General features: G+C 51.1%; 6 protein-coding genes across 6 annotated transcripts; 1 reads left to right on the top strand and 5 right to left on the bottom strand.

The window, feature by feature from the left end:
- Window positions 1-139: 139 nt before the first annotated feature.
- EURHEDRAFT_377033 (ATP-dependent RNA helicase BRR2) lies at window positions 140-6,814 on the bottom strand (the record flags this gene model as incomplete). The annotated part of the gene is made up of 2 exons (XM_040778911.1): window positions 140-665; window positions 726-6,814. 2 exons carry the CDS (start codon window positions 6,812-6,814, stop codon window positions 140-142), a joined length of 6,615 nt encoding a protein of 2,204 aa, XP_040639674.1.
- A 433-nt stretch (window positions 6,815-7,247) lies between these two features.
- On the top strand, window positions 7,248-10,394 carry EURHEDRAFT_514897 (mismatch repair ATPase MSH1; the record flags this gene model as incomplete). Its single annotated transcript, XM_040786317.1, has 3 exons — window positions 7,248-7,619; window positions 7,706-8,639; window positions 8,692-10,394. 3 exons carry the CDS (start codon window positions 7,248-7,250, stop codon window positions 10,392-10,394), a joined length of 3,009 nt encoding a protein of 1,002 aa, XP_040639675.1.
- A 34-nt stretch (window positions 10,395-10,428) lies between these two features.
- On the bottom strand, window positions 10,429-11,529 carry EURHEDRAFT_43449 (ureidoglycolate hydrolase). The gene is made up of 2 exons (XM_040783436.1): window positions 11,386-11,529; window positions 10,429-11,339 (listed from the first exon to the last, which is right to left on the bottom strand). The coding sequence occupies exon 2, from the start codon at window positions 11,231-11,233 to the stop codon at window positions 10,463-10,465; it is 771 nt and encodes a 256-aa protein (XP_040639676.1). The 5' UTR covers window positions 11,234-11,339; window positions 11,386-11,529; the 3' UTR covers window positions 10,429-10,462.
- Window positions 11,530-11,779: 250 nt separating this feature from the next.
- Window positions 11,780-12,626, bottom strand: EURHEDRAFT_522767 (uncharacterized protein; the record flags this gene model as incomplete). The annotated part of the gene is made up of 2 exons (XM_040786871.1): window positions 12,370-12,626; window positions 11,780-12,280 (listed from the first exon to the last, which is right to left on the bottom strand). The coding sequence occupies exons 1-2, from the start codon at window positions 12,547-12,549 to the stop codon at window positions 11,780-11,782; spliced, it is 681 nt and encodes a 226-aa protein (XP_040639677.1). The 5' UTR covers window positions 12,550-12,626.
- Window positions 12,627-14,696: 2,070 nt separating this feature from the next.
- EURHEDRAFT_454495 (uncharacterized protein) lies at window positions 14,697-15,495 on the bottom strand (the record flags this gene model as incomplete). The annotated part of the gene is made up of 2 exons (XM_040784198.1): window positions 14,697-14,965; window positions 15,036-15,495. 2 exons carry the CDS (start codon window positions 15,493-15,495, stop codon window positions 14,697-14,699), a joined length of 729 nt encoding a protein of 242 aa, XP_040639678.1.
- A 1,355-nt stretch (window positions 15,496-16,850) lies between these two features.
- On the bottom strand, window positions 16,851-17,153 carry EURHEDRAFT_411730 (uncharacterized protein). The gene has a single exon (XM_040781713.1). The coding sequence runs from the start codon at window positions 17,124-17,126 to the stop codon at window positions 16,896-16,898; it is 231 nt and encodes a 76-aa protein (XP_040639679.1). The 5' UTR covers window positions 17,127-17,153; the 3' UTR covers window positions 16,851-16,895.
- Window positions 17,154-19,190: the final 2,037 nt, after the last annotated feature.

The raw sequence follows: 19,190 nt of genomic DNA on the forward strand, positions 1-19,190 counted from the left end.
GCAATGTTATCACATAACTATTCGATCGGTCATTGAGAAAGCATGGTCATATATGCTTTTGACATTAAGAATATAGAAACTAGTTACACAAGAGGAAATCTTCATACGAGAATAAACCAACATACGGAAAGTAAGCAGCTTACTCTTCCTCTTCCTCACTCTCATCCTCCTCCATCCCCTCAGCCGCCGTGACAGTAAACGTAGGTGCCTGGTCAACACCCACATAACTATCACTCATCAAGTACAGCGTCAACTCATGCTCACCCGGCGAAGGCACAACATATTCCAGACGTAGATCCAACTTCCGCCCAATGGTAACCCGCTTGATAGCCAGCAGACTCTTGGTCTTCTCCTCACCCACGACAAGCCACCAATTCTCCATCTTGCGGTTGGAGTAGAAGGGTGCGTGGACGGTAGCGTCTGGTTCTTCGTCCTCTTCGACTTCGCGCTCGACCTTGATCTTGAGGTAGGCGGGTTCGCCGGAGGTGACATTCTCGGGGTCTTCGACCTGGAAGTCGAGGTCGAGATTGGGGTACTTATCATTGGTGAAGGCGGCGGCTTGGGCGAGTTGCTTGTTGTCGAGACCCAGGCGTTTGACCAGTGAGGCGTAGTCCTTGTTCTCAGAGGGGTCCATTGCTTCCATGAACTCGAAGATGTCGTTGATACTGCGGAGAGGTAAGTTAGCATTGCACATAGGATCACCGGAATGGAAAGTAGGAACATACCCAAACTCATTGGCCACCTTAACAACCTCGGGACCAAAGTGAGGAATCTGCTTAAGCGGGCTATCCCGATCCCACATAGCCTGGACAACCATCTGCGACATCTCCATTGCGTTCATCGCATTGAGGTGACCCTCAGACGAGAGAACATCGACACAAGCACTGAGCAAGTTAAGAATCTTGTTTACAATAACCTCCTGATCCTTGGCAAGATCAATAGGCAGCTGCATGCGAGAGAAGTGGGCCTGAAGCAGAACAAAGGCCTTGAAGTGCGGCGAGTCGTATGAGACCTGGGACATTTTCACAGGAATGCGGTCGTACACCCGACGCAGGATATGGTTTTCATGACGACGCATTTGGATCGACTCGAATTCCGTCGCAGAAGTGACAATCTCCAGAATACCCTTGAGCTTTGTGCGGGCTGACAGCGAAAGGAGGAAGGTCTGCATAGTGATGAACGAGATGTTGTAGTACGCCCCGATCATGGCGGCGTTTAGTGGCGAGACGCTGTCGTCTTCCTCGTCCAGATCGATGATCTTGGCCTCGGACAGCTCCTTCAGTGTGTTCTCGACCAATTCAGACATGAACGTGCTCAGACCAACGTGGCTGACGTCGCTGAGACCGTAGAAGCTGGGGTTAGCAAGGAGACGGCGGTAGAAGTATGTGTAGGTCATCCAGTCGATCGCGTCCTGAGTGGAAGCAATTGCCTTGGTGCTAACCTCCGTGACAAATGCATCGTGCAGATAGATCTGCAGATGACTCTCCACGGGAAGCGCTTCATTGAGGAACTTCTTGTAGTAGTCACGCTTTACACCCGGAACCATCAATACACCCCGACCAATCTTGTCCTCGCCGGGGCGAGATGCCTTCCCAAACATCTGGAGGATCTCGCTAATTGGATAGTCAATGTAACGGTGCTCCCGACCTTCGAAGAACTGAGTGCCCATCACAATGACCAAATGGGCAGTCAGGTCCAGCTCCCAGCAAACATCCCGCGACGCGAGAAGCACTTGGATAGCACCAATCGCGAACAAATGCGACACGATCTTCTTGTCGGTCGGGGTGAGAGCCTCGTGGTAGTAACCGATACCATGAGAGAGTGACTCCGCGAGAGTCCGTTCATTGATGCGGTTGAGAAGGGGAGCCAATTCATTAACATCAGCGTTCAGGAACCGGTCCTCATCTTCATCGGCAGCACAAGCGCCCAGGATGTCCATTGCGCTAGACCGTGTCTGTTTACGGTTCGGGACAAAGATCAGCGCAGGCTTGTTGGGCGACAGTTGCAAGATCGACTGGTATGCTGGCTTCGCCATATTGAGCATGAGTGAGGGGAAATGAGGGATGTTGAACGACTGGATGTGGAGCTCCAGCGGCACAGGCCGGGCGTGCGGGCTGAAATTGTAGATCGTGTGCTTGTTGGCGCCAATCCACTCTCCAATGTCGCGCGCGTTGGCAAGAGGTACACTCAGACCGATGAGACGCATACCGTTCTCAATCTGGACCGCAATCGAGTGCATACGGGAGACAACCACTTCGTACACGTATCCGCCATAGCCACCAAGCATGTGCAATTCATCAGCGATGAACAGCTGCACGGTCTGTACGTTTTTTCGTCGCCGCCATTGTCGTGACAGGATGTCCCACTGGGTAGGAGTTGCTAAAACCAAGTCTGCCTGCTCCAGGAGCCTGAGATCGGCCGTGGTCTCTCCAGTCAGCCTGACAACGTTTTTACCACCAGCAAGGCTGCTAAATCGCTTCTCCCAGTCTGCGTGTCGCAGATCCACCAACTCTTGGAAGGGGGCAACATAAACCGCCCGGCCAGCGTCCTCTCGGTTCCAGTGGCGAAGCAATGCAAGCTCAGCGCAGACAGTTTTACCACTTCCGGTAGGAGAACCAATAAAAGCATTCTCGTCCGAATCAAAAAGCGACTTGAACGTTTGGGTCTGAATCTTGTTGAAGTATTGCCAGTCAGGGTACAGCTTCTGGTAGTCTTCGCGCTTCAATGCCTTGACGGGGGCTCGCTGCATGTCCAAGACGGGAGTGTGAGGCGGGAATCGTTCGGGGAGGATGAGTTTCTGGAAAGACACAGCAATCTTGGTCTCTGCGTGCATCCACCGATCAGAAACCAAAGTGATGAAGTAGTTGGGCGGCATCGGCTCGGTGATCGGCACCGTGAATTCAACAAGGTGCTCGTTCACTTCGGATTGCGCGTAGTCCTTCCGGAGAACGAACTGATCGTGGAACAAAATGTCCTCACCATCGCAGTCCTCGACCAGAATCCAGAAGTCCTGGGCATGTCCATGGATAGCTTCATCCCAGACGAAGTTAGGCGTAATTGTTAACTCAACGCGCAGCATCGAGCGAGTGATGGGCTGTACCTGGGCCTGAACCTCCAGACGAGGGAACTTTGAGACAAGGTCGCAGACGACACGTCCCGCCTTAGGCATGCCAAGCAGTTCACCCATACGCGGAGGATCGAGGTCGAAATAGCTGGACCACGGTACATCAATACGTTCGGCCTTCTGCAAGACATCTCTCGGGCAGTTGGGGAACTGGCGGAGAGGCGACATTGTTGGCCACATGCGCTTCTCAGCCATCTTGCACAGATCAAGAGCATTCTTGGCCACTGAAGACCAACCCTTCTTCAAGGCAATCTCGAAAACGGCCCGGATAATACGACCAGCAGACTGTGTAACATAGACCATGTCCGCCATCAATGCAAGACCCTCCAGCTTGAGTCTCGAAATGTAAGCCTGCAGAAGGACGTTGACTTTCGAGTGGGGCTCGTCAATTCCCTCCTTGACGGGAATAGGCACACGGCCCAGCAACTTGGCCAATTCAAGCTTCTCATCTTGACGGACGGGAATGTACTTGAATTCATCACTGAGAGCGAAGATGCGGAAAAGCTCAATGTTGGAGATGGAGGGTTGGATGTGTTGAGAGTACGTCAACATGGAGTTGTGGCCGATGTAGTAATGCGAAGAGATCCGTCCAAGTTCCGTAGGTTGTAGGCGTCCAGTCTTCTTCTCGTATTTGACCAAACCGGCTCTCTCCAGGATAACAGCAGCCGAGTGGACAAGGTCAACACGCTTTTGCAACAATGCGTCATCGTTCTCGTAGTCAGCACCGACACTGTACAAACCAGGCGAACGAAGCATCCGGACGAACAAGTAAGTGTAACCAAGCCATTGAACACCCTCGTCGCGGTCACGGATATTCCCGAGAACAATTTCAGCGTTCATGTTGTCTGCCAGCTTGCTCATCAACTGACTCTCAATGGGCAATTGCTGGTTCATGAGGGAGAGGTAGTACTGAATTTCGGACTGCGCGGTGATAATGATACCCTCACCAAAGGTATCGTACTGCGGCCGACCAGCACGTCCCAGCATCTGCAGAACATCCTGAGGACTCAACTCAACCCAACTACCCTTTTCAGGCGAGTAGATCTGAGTTCCCTTGATGATGACCGTGTGTGCGGGGAGGTTAACACCCCAGGCAAGAGTGGCGGTACAGACAAGAACTTGGATACTGCCATCGGCAAAGAGAGCCTGGACGGAGTCACGGTCTGCAAGACTCAGACCAGCGTGGTGGATACCAAGTCCGTACGGCAGGAGGTCCTTCAGAGATGGGTCGTCAACAGACTCGGCTTCCTCAGACAAGATAGCCCTGCTGGCAGCATCACTGCGAAGAATCTGGCCGATGGTCTCCATCTCCAGAGCCTTGTCCCGGATGTACTTGGCCGTTTTGGCAGTCTCCTTACGAGAGTGCACGAAGATCAGCATCTGATTCCTGCGCTGCCCAACCTGCTCCAGAACCTTGTTGTAACATATGTCGTTCATTGTCTTCAGCTGCTTGATAGCCTTCTTATCGGTGACACCAATGAACTCTTGCTTCAACGGACAAGGTCTGTAAGAGCCGTCGAAGTGGAACATGCCCTTGAGGGGATCCACACGCAAGAAGCTAGCGACATCACGGTAGTTTGGCAGTGTGGCACTGAGACCGACAACACGAACAGGGTCACCGGTCGCCTCCACCTTACGAATAGTTCTGCTCACAAGACTTTCAATGACAGGACCACGCTCATCGTGCAGAAGATGAATTTCATCAATGATGATGAGACGGACAAGGTTGGTGTAGCTGGTTTCTGATCCCTTTCTTGTGATGACGTCGAATTTCTCGGGAGTGGTGACAATGATCTGGGTATCCGCGATCTGCTGTTTTGTCAACTGGCGGTCACCAGTAAGTTCTGCCACCCGGATTCCGTAGGGTTCAAGTCGCTTTCCAAGGTTGCCCACTTGTTCCTGGACGAGGGCCTTCAGAGGAGAGATGTAGACAATCTTGAAGTCATCGAGCATGATTTCGCCGGTCTCTGGGTTGCGGTTCTTGCCAATTTCGCGTAAAATAGTGAGCATAGCGACGTTTGTCTTTCCTGATCCAGTCGGTGCACAGACAAGCATGTTGCCATCATCTTTAAATGCCGTCGGATAACAGATGGTCTGTATGCGGTTGAGCTCTTTCGAGCTACCAAATCCAACGCGTGCCCACTCAGGAAGTTCTGAAGTCGGAGTGTTCTTTTCACCAGGTTCTCTCTTGGCCTTTGGTGGCGGGACGTGGATTTCTTCGTACCCCTTGAATGTCCGCTTGGTGGAGCCCTGAGGCAGCTTAACATTCGGGTTGGTCATCAAGTGATTACCCTGGTGGAAAACGAGATTCTCCAAGTTGATAAGTCTCTTCGGCTGCAGAGGCCCTGTGGGTTCTTCAGCCTTCTCTTCCGGTGCACCTCTCGGGACATCGACGTCCATCAGATCAAGCTTGATCTTCTTCTCGGGTCGACCAGCACCCTCTTCACGGGTAGGCTTGCCCCGGATCTCGTCCAGAATAGCACGATGCCCTGCTCCAACCATTTCACTTTCGACTTCATTGCGAGCATCTGCATCTTCGGCAACTCTCCTCCAGCGTGTGACCCAGACGACCTTGTCACGGTTCGTCACAAGTTTGGCGACAAGTTCGGGGTTCTCGTAGTCGAACAACTCCATCAAGTCATTTTCAACGTCACGAAGCGGTCGCTCTGCGCCGTCCTCGCCTTGGCCACCGAGAATCTCGAGTGCATCCCGAGCCTTCTCTTGCTGAATATGGGCATCCGAGTAGACACTACCAATCTGACGCTGAAGCCAATATGCGTCGATCTCGCGGGCGGGTATAGTCATCATGTTCTCGCGGGTCTTCTCATCACGGCCAGCGCCACCGTCAATGACCATTTCCTCTGCCTCGTCATCGAGACCTTCAAGGTCAGGTCTCTCTGTAGCATCTTCACCCTCTGGTTTTTCCTCTTCTTCGTCGTCTGTTAATTCGTCCTCGTCGCGAACTTCGGTGCCCATACGGTCCTCATCTTCATCCTCCTCGTCGAAGACGACAGCGACACCCTGTCGTTCATCCAGTTCCCCACCAGCTTCGCCTTCCAGACTACCTTCCATCTCTTCATCCTCATCTTGAGCATCATAATCTGTGATTTTCTTGCCCAGGTTGACCAGCTCGTTGAACTCCTTGGGATTCATCGAGCTCCCCAGCAAGTCATCAATTTCCTTCTTCTTATCGAAATCCTTCATATCCTCATCCTTGAGGTACTCCAGCACAGCATCCGCCGCGCTTCTCACCACCTCATGCGGAACATCACCTAGGTGGCTGGCGGTCATGGTGAGGATAAGATCGTACGTCGCACGCGTAGCCGGTGTTCGTGGGCGGTACTTCAAACCCTCGACAAGCGCATCAGCCGTGGAGAGAATCCCTTGCCCCCGTGCCTGAGCTGGTTGTCCTTTCTGTAGCTTCCTCTGTTCTCGTGCAAGCACGTCCTCTCCTTCCCGAATCGCGCCTCGCTCGATATTGACGGGCCCGGTGGCCTTCTTCTTCGTCTGCGGGGCGTTTTCAGGTGCTACCCGCGAGCCCATTTCTCTAATACCAATGCGGCCGGCGAGGGATTCTGGATCTCCGGTGGGTTCATCCTGGATGCGGGAGACGAAACGGCGGTCCGCCTGGAGGACCAGGTTGGACATCGCCGAGTACTTGTACTGCGAGATATTGTTTGGGTCCGCCATGTTGAAAGAGTGGAATCTGTATTAACAGGGATAAAAAGAGGTATATAGGTGGAATAAATGGCGACACGAAAAGTCGGCCCAGCTCGTCGGAGCTCAGAATCAACCGGCGCGTCCAGACACCTGCGACAGAAGCGAAAAATGAATTCTGCAGCGTTAAGAGAATTTCTTTCAGATGTCTTCACAAACCTGAAGCATCGCAACAGCAAGGTCGAATAAAAGAAGGCAAGCTCGCTCGTTCTGTCGTGGGGTGCAAGCTGCCGTAGTTGAGGTTAAGGTGTCGCTTGAAGAGTTGGTGAAGGGAGTTTGACGGAGTCGGAAGATTTCAGTGGCGACCCGAGAGGGAAGGTTTGGCGAGGTCTACCATCGCCGCATCCAAGGAACGCTTTTTTATTATGGTTACAACACAACAACTAGAGGCCAATGATAAGAAAACATGCGTATGCATGGGTTTCTCTCGTCAGTTCAGTCCTCTCGTCGCTCTTTGGTTGGTCGCAGGAGTCATATCTTACAACTGCACTGGTGTAATACCCACCGGAGCATCTGCCATCATGCCCGCCGTCCTGCCCTACACCTCGTTGGAGCTTCAGTCTCAGCTCCAGCCCAGCTTGAGCAGATAAGGAGTAAAAAGACCCAATCTACTTTGAAAATTAAGGACTTACCTCAGGGTGCTTTGAAACTCGAATCCTACAATGATGCCCCGGAAGATGATACACCTCAATATCCAACGGTGATCCAAGGACACCGGAATAACATGCAGAAGTTCAGGAACTGTGTATTGTTGACGAGAGTCGGTGGTTTTTACGAGGTATGAGACAAATATCGATGATTTCTGACTGCAGATCGATTGTATTAGTTGTTAAAGAGGGTTTGAATGCCTGACATATCTTTCAGTTATACTTCGAACAAGCAGAAGAACTAGCTCCATTACTCAACATCAAGCTTAGCTTAAAGAAAACCAACGCGGGCCCTGTTCCCATGGCAGGCTTCCCGTTTTTCCAGGTCGACCGGTTCCTGAAGGTTCTGGTTCAAGATCTCAACAAATATGTCGCTATCAGTGAAGAGTTCGCCAACACCGCAGAAGAAAAGGCACGTTCTAAAGGCCTGATGTTCGACCGCAGAGTGGCCAGAGTCATCACACCTGGTACTCTGATCGATGAGAAGTTCATGGATCCAACTCAGAATAACTTCCTACTAGCGATCTATATGGATGTCTCCTCGCTAAAGGCGCATGTAGAAGGGCAGGCCGCTGAGGATAGCGAAGTAACCTCTCATCAACATGTCCTGGCATCACCTTCTCAACCCGTAGGCCTTGCCTGGCTTGACCTGTCTACGGGCGAGTTTCTTACCCAGTTCACGACAGCGCAGATGCTTCCCTCGGCCATCGCGCGTATTGGAGCTCGCGAGATACTGGTTGACCAAATTACTCAGGATCTTATTGGACATGAGTTGCGGTCACTGGTTGGACAGGAGCAACGTCTATTGACCTTCTTTCCGTTTTCTGGAGACGTTGCACCCATGTCGGACTGGGGCCCAATGCTCGAAACACCAGTTCCAGCGGACACTATCGACGCGTTTACGCCAGAGGAAACTGCTGCGGGATATAACCTTTTGGAATACATCCGGGTTCAGCTGCAAGGCTCGAACATGCAACTCCAACCACCCAGACGTCGACACCTAAATGAGTCCATGAATATTGACCGTAATAGTTTGAGGGGTTTGGAGATCCTCGAGACAGCCCGCGACGGGTTCGGGAAAGGAAGTCTTCTTCATGCAGTCCGACGAACCAGCACGAAGAGCGGGGCCCGTCTGCTGAGAGACCGTTTGAGTATGAATTTTCCAGAAGTTCACTTGAGAGTGAGTTGCTAATTCTGCGATAGCGTCCCCATCTACATCACTGGAGGTCATCAACGAACGCCTTGACCTAGTGTCGATTTTCATTGAAGATACGGGACTACGAAGAAATACAATGCAGTTGCTAAAACGTAGCTACGATGCTCAACGCCTAGTGCAGAAATTCACACTGGGACGTGGCGACGCAGATGACCTGATTTGCCTTTCAAGAGCCATCCAGGCCTCGAGAGAAATTCGACAGGTGTTGTCAGCTAAAGATGGCGATGGCTCCGATGCTGGGGTTAAAGGTAGTCTTAAGATGATGATCAACCGGCTCCACCTCGACGGACCTACTATTCTCGCGGATGAAATTCTCGCAGCCATTGACGAAGAAGGTCTCTTACAGAGGCAACGCATGGAAGATGCCACGGCCGCGGAGGTAGCGGTGTTGGCACAAGAAGTAACAGCAACAGAGGGATTGCCAGAAGATCTCGAAACGTTACCCAAGAAGGTGAAGGGAAGGAAAAATGCCACACCTGCAGCGGAAGAACAGATCGTTGATACATGGATCATGAGACGCGAGGCAAGTCCAGCTTTGCGCAGCTTACACGAAGAGCTTGATCGACTGCACGACAAAAAGTCGCGGCTAACAACGTGGCTGCGTGATTCTGTCAGATCGCCCCATATATCACTCAGGTGGTCCGCCGGACTGGGGCACATTTGCCATGTCAGGAATGCCAGAATTACGCAGGCATCACTCGAAGAGCTGGGAGTAACGCGAAGCGTATACTCAACCAAGAGCACCCGATCATTCTACCTGCCAGCATGGACGGACCTTGGCGGTAAAATGGATCAAGTCAAGATCCAAATCCGGCAAGAAGAACACGTTATTTTCGAACGACTTCGGCGAGGTGTGATCCTGAACCTGGTGAAGATCCGGCACAACGCAGCCGTCATGGACGAGCTTGACGTGGCTTGTTCATTCGCAAACCTTGCTCAGGAGCAGAACCTAGTCCGTCCAATATTAAATATGGGCACGGCACATCAAATTGTGAGCGGTCGGCATCCAACAGTTAAGCTGGGACTCGAGGAGCAAGGTCGACCGTTCGTTAGTAATGACTGCTTTTTAGGCGATGATGCGGAACGAATCTGGCTCATCACGGGTCCTAACATGGGAGGAAAAAGCACATTTCTTCGCCAGAACGCTTTGATTACGATCTTGGCACAAGTCGGCTCCTTTGTGCCAGCGGCGTATGCAGAGCTCGGGATTGTCGACCAAATATTCAGTCGGATTGGAGCAGCTGATGACCTTTTCCGTGATCAATCTACATTCATGGTTGAGATGCTGGAAACAACTGCCATTTTAACACAAGCTACACCGCGGTCTTTCGTAATAATGGACGAGGTTGGTCGTGGGACGACGCCCGAAGATGGTACGGCGGTGAGTTACGCGTGCCTGCACCACCTGCATTATCGAAATCGATGCCGGACGCTATTCGCGACACACTTCCACGCTCTGGCGAAGAAGACACATGACTTCGATGCACTGGGACGGTATTGTACAGATGTCAAGGAAACGGAATCCGGCTTGTTTTCCTTCATCCATCGGCTGCGGAAGGGGGTTAATCGCGAGTCACACGCGTTGAAGGTAGCAAAATTGGCGGGATTGCCCCAGGAAACCATAGAAATGGCCAGGGAGTACCGGGATGAATTGCGGGATGGAAAAGATGATGAAACGATCCTTGATTGATATGTTAACATGAGTAGTGATGCACGTTACCTGTACATAAGAGTATACGCCTACCTATAACGAATCTCCTATAGCTTCTCCAATCTATTACCCTCATTGCTGTCCACCTCCACTTCCACCTCAATACCCTCCCCAAAAGCCACCTCCTGACAATCCTCCGCCGCGACCCCATTCGCAAACTGCACAACCACAAAATCCACCCGTCTCTTCCCCAGCACCACCATCGGTGCATGCCACGTTCCAGCTCCATACGTCACCGCCTGCCCACGACGGGCGACGAACGCCTTGACTTTGCTGAGATCCGGGGGATCGATTATAGTGACTGACTCTGCGATCCTAGTCGTGGGGTTTTTAACGGCAGCGGCAATGGTTTGACCTTTGAGAGTTGGAGCGACGATGACGAGGTAAAGCGGTTCATTGGCGATCTGTTGGTCTTCGCTGGCGGAATTGAGGGGCGTGAATGTCTGCGTGGTGTACGGGTGTCTCTCTAGGATTCTAACATCGAAGAGAGCCATAGTAGTCGAGGCAAGTCGTAATTCCCGCGGAAAGCAGCAAAACATACTCATCTGTGCGGATGAAGGCTGCCCGCTGGGGGATCCCGGATAGTCATTCTGCAATGGAGAGATGGGGTTGTACTTGATAGCAGTGGATTGATTTGCTAACACGGGTGTAGGAGCCCCATGTTGTTGCTGGAGAGAGGAAAGCGAAGGTTTAGCGATGAGATCGTGGGGAAGCGGAGGGACAATTGCGGTACCGAAAGGCGCAAAAGAGTCCGGGGTTAGTGGTTCGGGAGTTAGATGGAGAGGCGATATATGAGAGGTGAGAGTAGGAGTCGCCATAATGAAGAGAGGCGTTGTTGTCGCCGTCGTCCAGCGCTATGCTGTGGTTATCTCCATGTGTTCATATGCAAAGGCGGTGACGATAGAGGTATTATGGCCAGAAGTCCTAAAAAGGTTAGCTGTAACCAAATGACGTTGTTTCTACTAGTTACCGTATTCGGTAAGCGATTGGATTACTCGCCCCCATACGTAGTATTTAAATGCATTCATTCCATGCCTGATGTACCAGCATTCTCCTGCTTAGCCAGGTCTTCGCTAGTCCGGCGATCTGCTCGAGCCGACTGACCAGCCATTTCTGACCGAACAGAAAGCGCAAAATCTGAAGTCAAATCTGAATTCACCGCAATCTATACGCCATCTCAATCTCAACAAGACTCTTAAAGATAGAGGCAGTGGCAATTTAGCTAACTACCTATCAGGCCTATGCGAGGGCGTTGAAAGTCACGTGTCAAGTCTGGTACTGACACGTAGTCCATGCTATTCACCCAACTACAGAGTAGAGTCTCACGCTCAAGAAAAATCTGCTAGCTTTTCTTCACTTGTTTCCTACTCGTGGGCCCGGTTGCAATTGGCCAGATCGTAATCAAAGCCAATCTCCTGGGCAACGCTGACATTGACCGGCCTGCCTAGTCTCTCGCGTATGGAGCCTCCCTTCCACAAGAGCCACACTATAGACGGTAAGTCCAGGATGGTGCCGACAAGCGCGAACGCAAGGAAGTCCAACTGGAACCCGATGGCTTCGCACAGGTCGACGGCGTAGAAGGCAACGGGGAAGCTGGCGGTCTGGCAACAGAAGTTAATGAATTGAAAGATCTCGGAGCCCTCCACGCGGTGCGAGTCGATGCTGTGCGTGAGGCACATGGTCGCCATGACCTGGATCCCGAAGATTTCTATGAACAAGTTCACCAGTGAGCCCGCCCAGTGTGTCTCGTACTCCATGGTAAAACCGAAGATGAGCACTGCGGGCACCAGCGCCGCCTCCAACCACAAACCCTTGAGCCGCACCTCTAACGGTGGGCTGCCTGCGCCCAGCCGTTTGGCCTCACGCTGAACATTTTTGTCAATTATCCTGCCTGTGGCGACTTATCATGAAGAGTCAGTTGGGTTACAGATATCACAAAAGGAAGAACACTCACCTCGCCGGCAATACTGGCGATAGTCACGGTGCTCCCGTACGATATGCCATTCTGGAAGACACCCCGGCCAAAGCGCGTTTCAAAGACGATGGAATAGTTGACGGTCGGCAAAATGGCCGAAAAGCAGTACTGCGTGGCATAGTACAGGCCGGGTAAGAGGATGGACGGATAGCGGGACATGCGGAGGGCCGGGATGACAATGAGCTTGGCCTTTATATAGACGCCGGGGGGTGGTCCATGGCCGCAACAGTTGCCGGGACTTGGCCATGGCCAGCTTGAGAGGCTCGGTGCTAGTGTCCAAATACGCCCTGGGCTTGTAATATGTGGTATCAACATGACGGTGAATAGGTTGAGGCGCGGCCGCGATAGTGGTAGAAGAACAGTTCTATCACGGTAGCTGGGCCAATGGCCGTAGACATGGGGAAGGGGCCGTTGACAGCGCGGACGCCGATCAGGGCAGGATATGTCTGGAAGAAGCCAATAAACATGGTGACCAGGTAGACAAAGCGACGGCCATAGACGTTGGCCATGGGAATCCAGATGAAGGGCCCGACGCCATGCAGGGCAAAGGAGACGGTGTTGGAAAAGACAAAATCAACAAATTATCTATATGACCATTTTCTTTTGTTTCTAAGGCGGGCATCATACGTCTGGTACGAGGTTCGGACCTCTTAGATACCAGATTCTTCGGCTAGGAGGCCATAGACCGAGTTGGTAACGGACGTGTTCTATGTTCCCAACTGGTTAAATTGTGTGGATTTGTTGATTAGCCGGTGACTATTCACTCATTTACCAAGGGTTAATTATGAGACTAAAAAGAGCAAGCCAGCAAACTTGAATCAGTATGAGCACCATGAGACTCATGGACCAAATGAGCAGGTCGTTCTCATCCTCGACGATCGTGGCACGAGATGAGCTCTCAGATTATTAACGACCGCCTTAAGTTCAACATCCTCGATTTATTCCTAATCGTGCTTAGGGTAGTCTTCGTCGACTGTGGCAGCCATGGCTGAGATATATTTAGACTAGTACACAGTATACAAATAGACAATTGAAAGAAAGAGTCTAAGAGAATTAAAGACGATGACAAGAATATAACATGGAAACTGTAAAGGGAATTTAGTAGTGCTTTAACTGGCTAGCCGGGTTCTACGACAGCCTGACAGGAACTACATACTGCTATAGTCGCGAAAATGGGTCCGAGCATTGGTGGGTCTGGTCCGGACATGAGATTCCATCGTGTCACCATTTCACGAAATGATGGACAATGCGTGGAATTGGAGTAGAGCAACAAGGGTTCCTTGTGAGTGGTAGAAGTTGGTAGGAGTTAAGGGGGATCGGGGACTAGGGCATCTTTATCGAGTGCTTGAGCTTGGGTACATAGACAAGAACTGCTAGTCCAGTATACACACATAGACAAGCACTTAAGCATTTGTGTGTGTGTAAAAGCAAGAATATATCACTCAATATTATAAGGTAATCCACCTATATGGCCTCGTGCAGTTCGGATGATCAACTTGCCGCTTCCCCGGATTCCACTTCACTATGTCGGACGTAGAGTCCCACCCGGCCCAGCAAGATGATGCCCAGGACGCCCCCGCGTACAATGAGGCAAAGGCGTCGGCGCTTGGTATAGACAGGGCCGAGGGAGTAGGTGTGTTGGGGCATCTCTGCCGGGGGGGATAGAGCAGCCGAATGATTCGGGGCGCGGTACTAAGCATCCCATACCCGTTCCACGTGGACAACTACCCGTCGACCTATTCACCGAACATGAGCGGTCTGCCGAGGTGCAGTGCCGCAACGTGCCCGTAATTCCCTAGCTCATGGTGAAGCTGTTCAGCGACTTTGTCAGCGCAGTATAACACCAGTGACAACCTGCTGAGCGGCTGGCCGAGGGTGGACATCTTGGTAGCCGGGACGAACCCACTAAGGGACAACGGGCTGTTGTTAGCAAAGAGGCTGGAAGTGCTGGGGCGAGTCGGATTCTGGTGCGGTGTGAGAGAGTAGAGAAAAAGGGTCGGTCGGGTAATGCTAACCATGCATTCCCTTCACACACGGGGTCCCCACGGGCGTCTATGTATGTCAATTCTTATCTCACGGTTTCAGGAAATGGGCTGACCTCCCAGCCAGTGGGGTGTTTAACACACGGATGCTGGGTTCTATCCGATTGGCGATAGGCTTGGACGTCGTGGACGGGGTGGAGGGATGACACGAATAAAAGGAGCAATAAGTTGGGATATCTTAGAATTTTCTTTCTTCTTTTTTTTTTTTTTTTTTTTTTACCTTACATGGATCATTGATCGTACAATTTATGCATGTTTTTTTCTCTATTTACTCAGTTCTTCCTCGCCCGGCATTGTAGGGATCGGTGCAAGCGGGTGCCTAGATTTGACCCCCAGGATATTTGCCAGCCCCAGATACAGCTCTCGGAGCCCCTCGAGATCTTGCCTCGTGGCACCATTGATCAGCATGCCCTTCATGTGGTTCTGTAACTGGGTCTGGCAGTCCATGCCGTAGAGCGCCGAGACAATGACATACCCGGTAGTCAGGTCGTCGATGACACCATCAAAGGAGAAGATATGTCCGTAGAGCACCTCTATTATTTAACATTTTTTTTATCATACGTCAGTCAGCAGCTAGACAGGCAGCAAGATAAAGAATCATACCTCGTACGATGAACGCGTAGTCAGGACTGGCCCGCACAGACGCCTCAGGGTCGAACGCCCGGTTCTGGGAGTAGATCCTCGTCCAGAATGCCATACCTCTTTGTCTGGCCACTTCGACTAACTCCTTGGACCTCAGCGACTCTTTCTCGCGCAGCTCTTCAGGTATGCAGCCGCCCAGGGCGCGCATTGCGTTGCCCGTCCGGGCGGCACCTACAATGCCGGTGGACTTGATCAGACCCTCGCGGATTTTGCGGACGGCAGCGAAGCGGTCCTCATGAGATAGAGTGGACAGCAGATGGGCGTCGAGGTGGGAGTAGACTTGGGGGATTACATCGGGGTAATTGAGCGAGGAGAGGGCCACCAGCACGCACGTGTACCACCTGAGGCGAACCGAAGTGGAGGGAAGAGAAAGGACAGGCTCTAAAAAGGAGGTGGGAAGAGTTGGGGTTTCAGCAGACATGTTGAATGGGGATACTATGTTTTTGATAGTCAAAATTGATTACTTTATTGAAGTGCCGGAGTTGTGAGGTAAGGTGGGAGGTGGGGGCGTTATGGGTCTCGATGGATATGATTGTCCGGGTGGATGGACGACAAAATGCAAGTCCGGGGTCCCAACATTCGGAGTCTTCCGTGTCTTGTCATTGTACCTGGATGCTTTGATATTGCCTTTTAAATGAGCCACTGATGCACAAACATGTTAACAGTCAACGGCAAATAAATCATCTTGTTCATCATTGTGCCTCTCTCCAAATGCGCCTCACCAGCGAAGAGGGACCGTGTATGTTGATATATAATATCGATAAATTGATTAGGGTGAGCGTAGCTGACCACCATCCCTCGCAGTTCCTCGAATACATCTCAAAAATGGGTCCTGTGACCCATGACAGCGGGCCAAAGTGTCGCGCATACGCCTGGTTCCGGAGCGCTGAGGACAATGACACCGTTCCACACCATTGGCTCTGGCGGTTAGAAGTGTAAGTCCATCCATTCACGTCCCATAATGAAGTGGTGCAGCTTCAGGGCTGACACATTGAAAAAATACATCTCAGTTACGAGGATGTCGAGGCCAATACCGTGACCCATCGCGCCAGCGCCGAGTACAAGGCCTTCCGCGCCGCTGCCAGCGCCGAGTGGCTGCTTGAACACCCGAGCGATTTGCGCTTCTGGCAGCCCTCATACGTAGGTTTCTTCACGCACGACAACGATGGCAGCCGGAGGCCGTCAACTTCATGGACCAAGGCCGCCACGCCTCCTCCGGGAATCGTCAGTACATTGTCGTGGACGAAATGATACCGCGCTCCGGGTACAAGGAACAGATCTTGAGGCAGCTGCACGGACTAGCATGGGAGGCTGAGCGGGAGGATCAGGTCCTCGGATTATGGGTGCTGTACCGTGGATATGGGGAACAGGATGAGGGCTTGCTGGTCTTTGCCCAATACGAGGACAAGGATAAATGAGTCACGTTCGAGGGTCGTGATGCGGTTGCTGCGATATGGAAGGGGTGTATGAGTTGGTTGTGGATAACGTGGATTGGGTCGGGGCTGGGGTTCTTGGGAAGGTAAAATTATAGTGACCAGCAGCAAGAGGATAAGATGCTCCAAGCATATAGACATTTAATTTCATCATATCCAGGATCCTCGGCAATAGTTAGTTAAGGTATCTTGATATTCAGTCCACTCACAGAATATTGCCACCACAGATGGCCTGATAAAGATCTTGCATCGAGAGACATTTGAGAGATTTCTCTCTTTCATCTCTAATTTGTATTGTGTTTTCCATATACGTGTCTAGGACCAACTAGCCAGTCGGCCACCATCCAATCAAGCATGCTTGCCCACTCAAGTCCTTCCCCTCTCCTACTCACATGATGGCTATCGCATTGGGCGGCAAGGCCACGGCGCCGGTATAGTTCAATTGCGCCGATGTGAAGAAGGGCCAGCGCCTGTTCTTTGCGCAGAGCTCGACCAGCGCATCAAGGTCGAACAGCTCTCCCAGTGGCGTGCCCCATCCGGTCAGCAGGATCGGGTGGCGATGCCATTCCTCCTCTGTCGGGGCTGTTGTTTGTTTTGAGCCAGGAGGCCATAAAGGCATAAACAGAAGGGTATTGGTATTATCGCTCACATGAACTTCTATACCTGTTGTGGCAAGGGATGTACGACTAGTGACACGTGGTGTGGCTTGATCAGTCCCCTACTTTTATTTCCAGTGACACAGTTTAGAGTCGCCCGACTAATGCAAGTGTTTCTCTGGCCTTTTTCGAAGAAAATCACGTGCTAATGTACATATCTAGAGTACTATCATGAGTATTCGCGGACCCAAGCTTGGTGCAACCGAGGGCCGCAAGCGCAAGGCCCCCGAGGAACTCTGAAACAACGCACACACAGTGCGGTTCCGTAAACGACTTATGCTGAAAACTGATGGGGAGAAGCCGTAATCCGGCGGAGGAATAATGACCGCGCAACACTTCTGAATGGACGCTTAAAACTGCGAAAAGAGGCGCGTTGGCAAAGTGCTAGTCCCCAGGAGCAGGAAGAGATGGAGGAGGCATGTGAGATTATGGGGACCCGGTATGCTTATTATGTTACTACAATAACGGCTTTTAGCAACGCAGCATTGTTCCTATAGCTACGAAAAGCAACAGTCAGCCCAGTATCTAGAAGACCACCTTGGCATCAGGCTAAGGGATCCCAATGATCCGAACTGGGAATCTATTGCGTTCGACGATGAAACGGACTTATTAATGTACGCCCAGCAGGACGACATCAGCTCCCATGAAATCATACCAACTATTGAAGAAGCTCAAACGGACTCCCATGAGCGGAACAGAGCAATTGGTCTCATGATTGCAACCATGCGCCAGTTCAGTTGGTTCCATTTCTACATTTCGTTTCTGTGGTCTGTTGCGAACATGAAAAGGTCGAGCTCTTGCGCAAAGTACAAAGCACTGAGGACCTAGTCCGCATCTGGAAGTTAAAGCGGTAAAGAAGAGGAAGGACATTATTTACTTTGCGCTGAAGCATAGCCATTTCCATAACCTTTTTTTCCCGTGAAGAGCATGCCATCTGAGATGTCCTTCAGGGCTTAGCGAGGCAGCCCTGGGACTATCTTACCGGGCCCGGAAATTGGTGGGTCGAATCATGGCCTTGCAACATTCTGGTGGATGCCATTGCGTGCAGTCAAGGCCATTGCACGCATTGGGGAGCGTATTACAAAGCGCAAAAAAGCTCCCGAAGATGCCAATGACATTATAGATTTGCTCATGACAAGAGCTAGCGAATTTCCACTATACTGGGTTGATCTTCTCGTCCTTAATTAGTAGCAGGCTATTTCCCTAGTAATGTATATACAGGTAGTATGCGCCAGTCACATATTAATAACATAGCCATCACGACAAAGGACTATTTATCTGTATCAACATCAGGGCTCACTTAATTTCAGTGTAAAAATACCCTGGAATACCGTGGGACAGTTAGATGCGCCTCATAGTACCACCTACATATATCTGACTGCCAGGTAATTATGCATTGCGTCCTACTCACGATAAAGGTAGATATTGACAAACTTGAGTCAATGTTATAGAAGTCATGCAACCCCTATTTCTCGCGGAATTTGCACGTGGAAGAAGTTAGGCAGCCTATGTAATCTGAATCTAGTAATAGGATATATTCAACGTCTGGCAATATAACCCTCTGTGCCGATAGCCTTCTACCAGTGCAGTAGATCTATATTACGCGATAGACGTATATCACAGCATAGACATATACCATTGCCGAGAATATACTGTCACGTGCCCCTGATGCCATGTTTCACAGGCAATCTCATGTTTTCTATTTAGTTAACTAGTTAATGTCAGAAGTGAAACGTGCGCTAATCTGGATATCTGCCAATGGAAGTCTTTAATCATTTTGGGAACATGTACGTGATGGCTCCGGGAAGGTGACGTTGAACGCTCCTGTTATTCTCTTCTTTTGATGCTCTTGACGGACATCTTCACCCATTCCTACATGGGTATAAGAATGCTGTCCGCCCCAGGTCCTCTTCAACCAGGAACCATCAATTCTTTTCGTATTACTCTCAACTCCACTACTACTCTGGTTTATATACCGGCTCAACTTGTACTCTATACTACATTTACTTGCTTTCCCAATAACAACC

This window comes from Aspergillus ruber (assembly GCF_000600275.1).
Source record: "Aspergillus ruber CBS 135680 unplaced genomic scaffold scaffold00010, whole genome shotgun sequence".
NCBI lineage: Eukaryota > Fungi > Ascomycota > Eurotiomycetes > Eurotiales > Aspergillaceae > Aspergillus > Aspergillus ruber.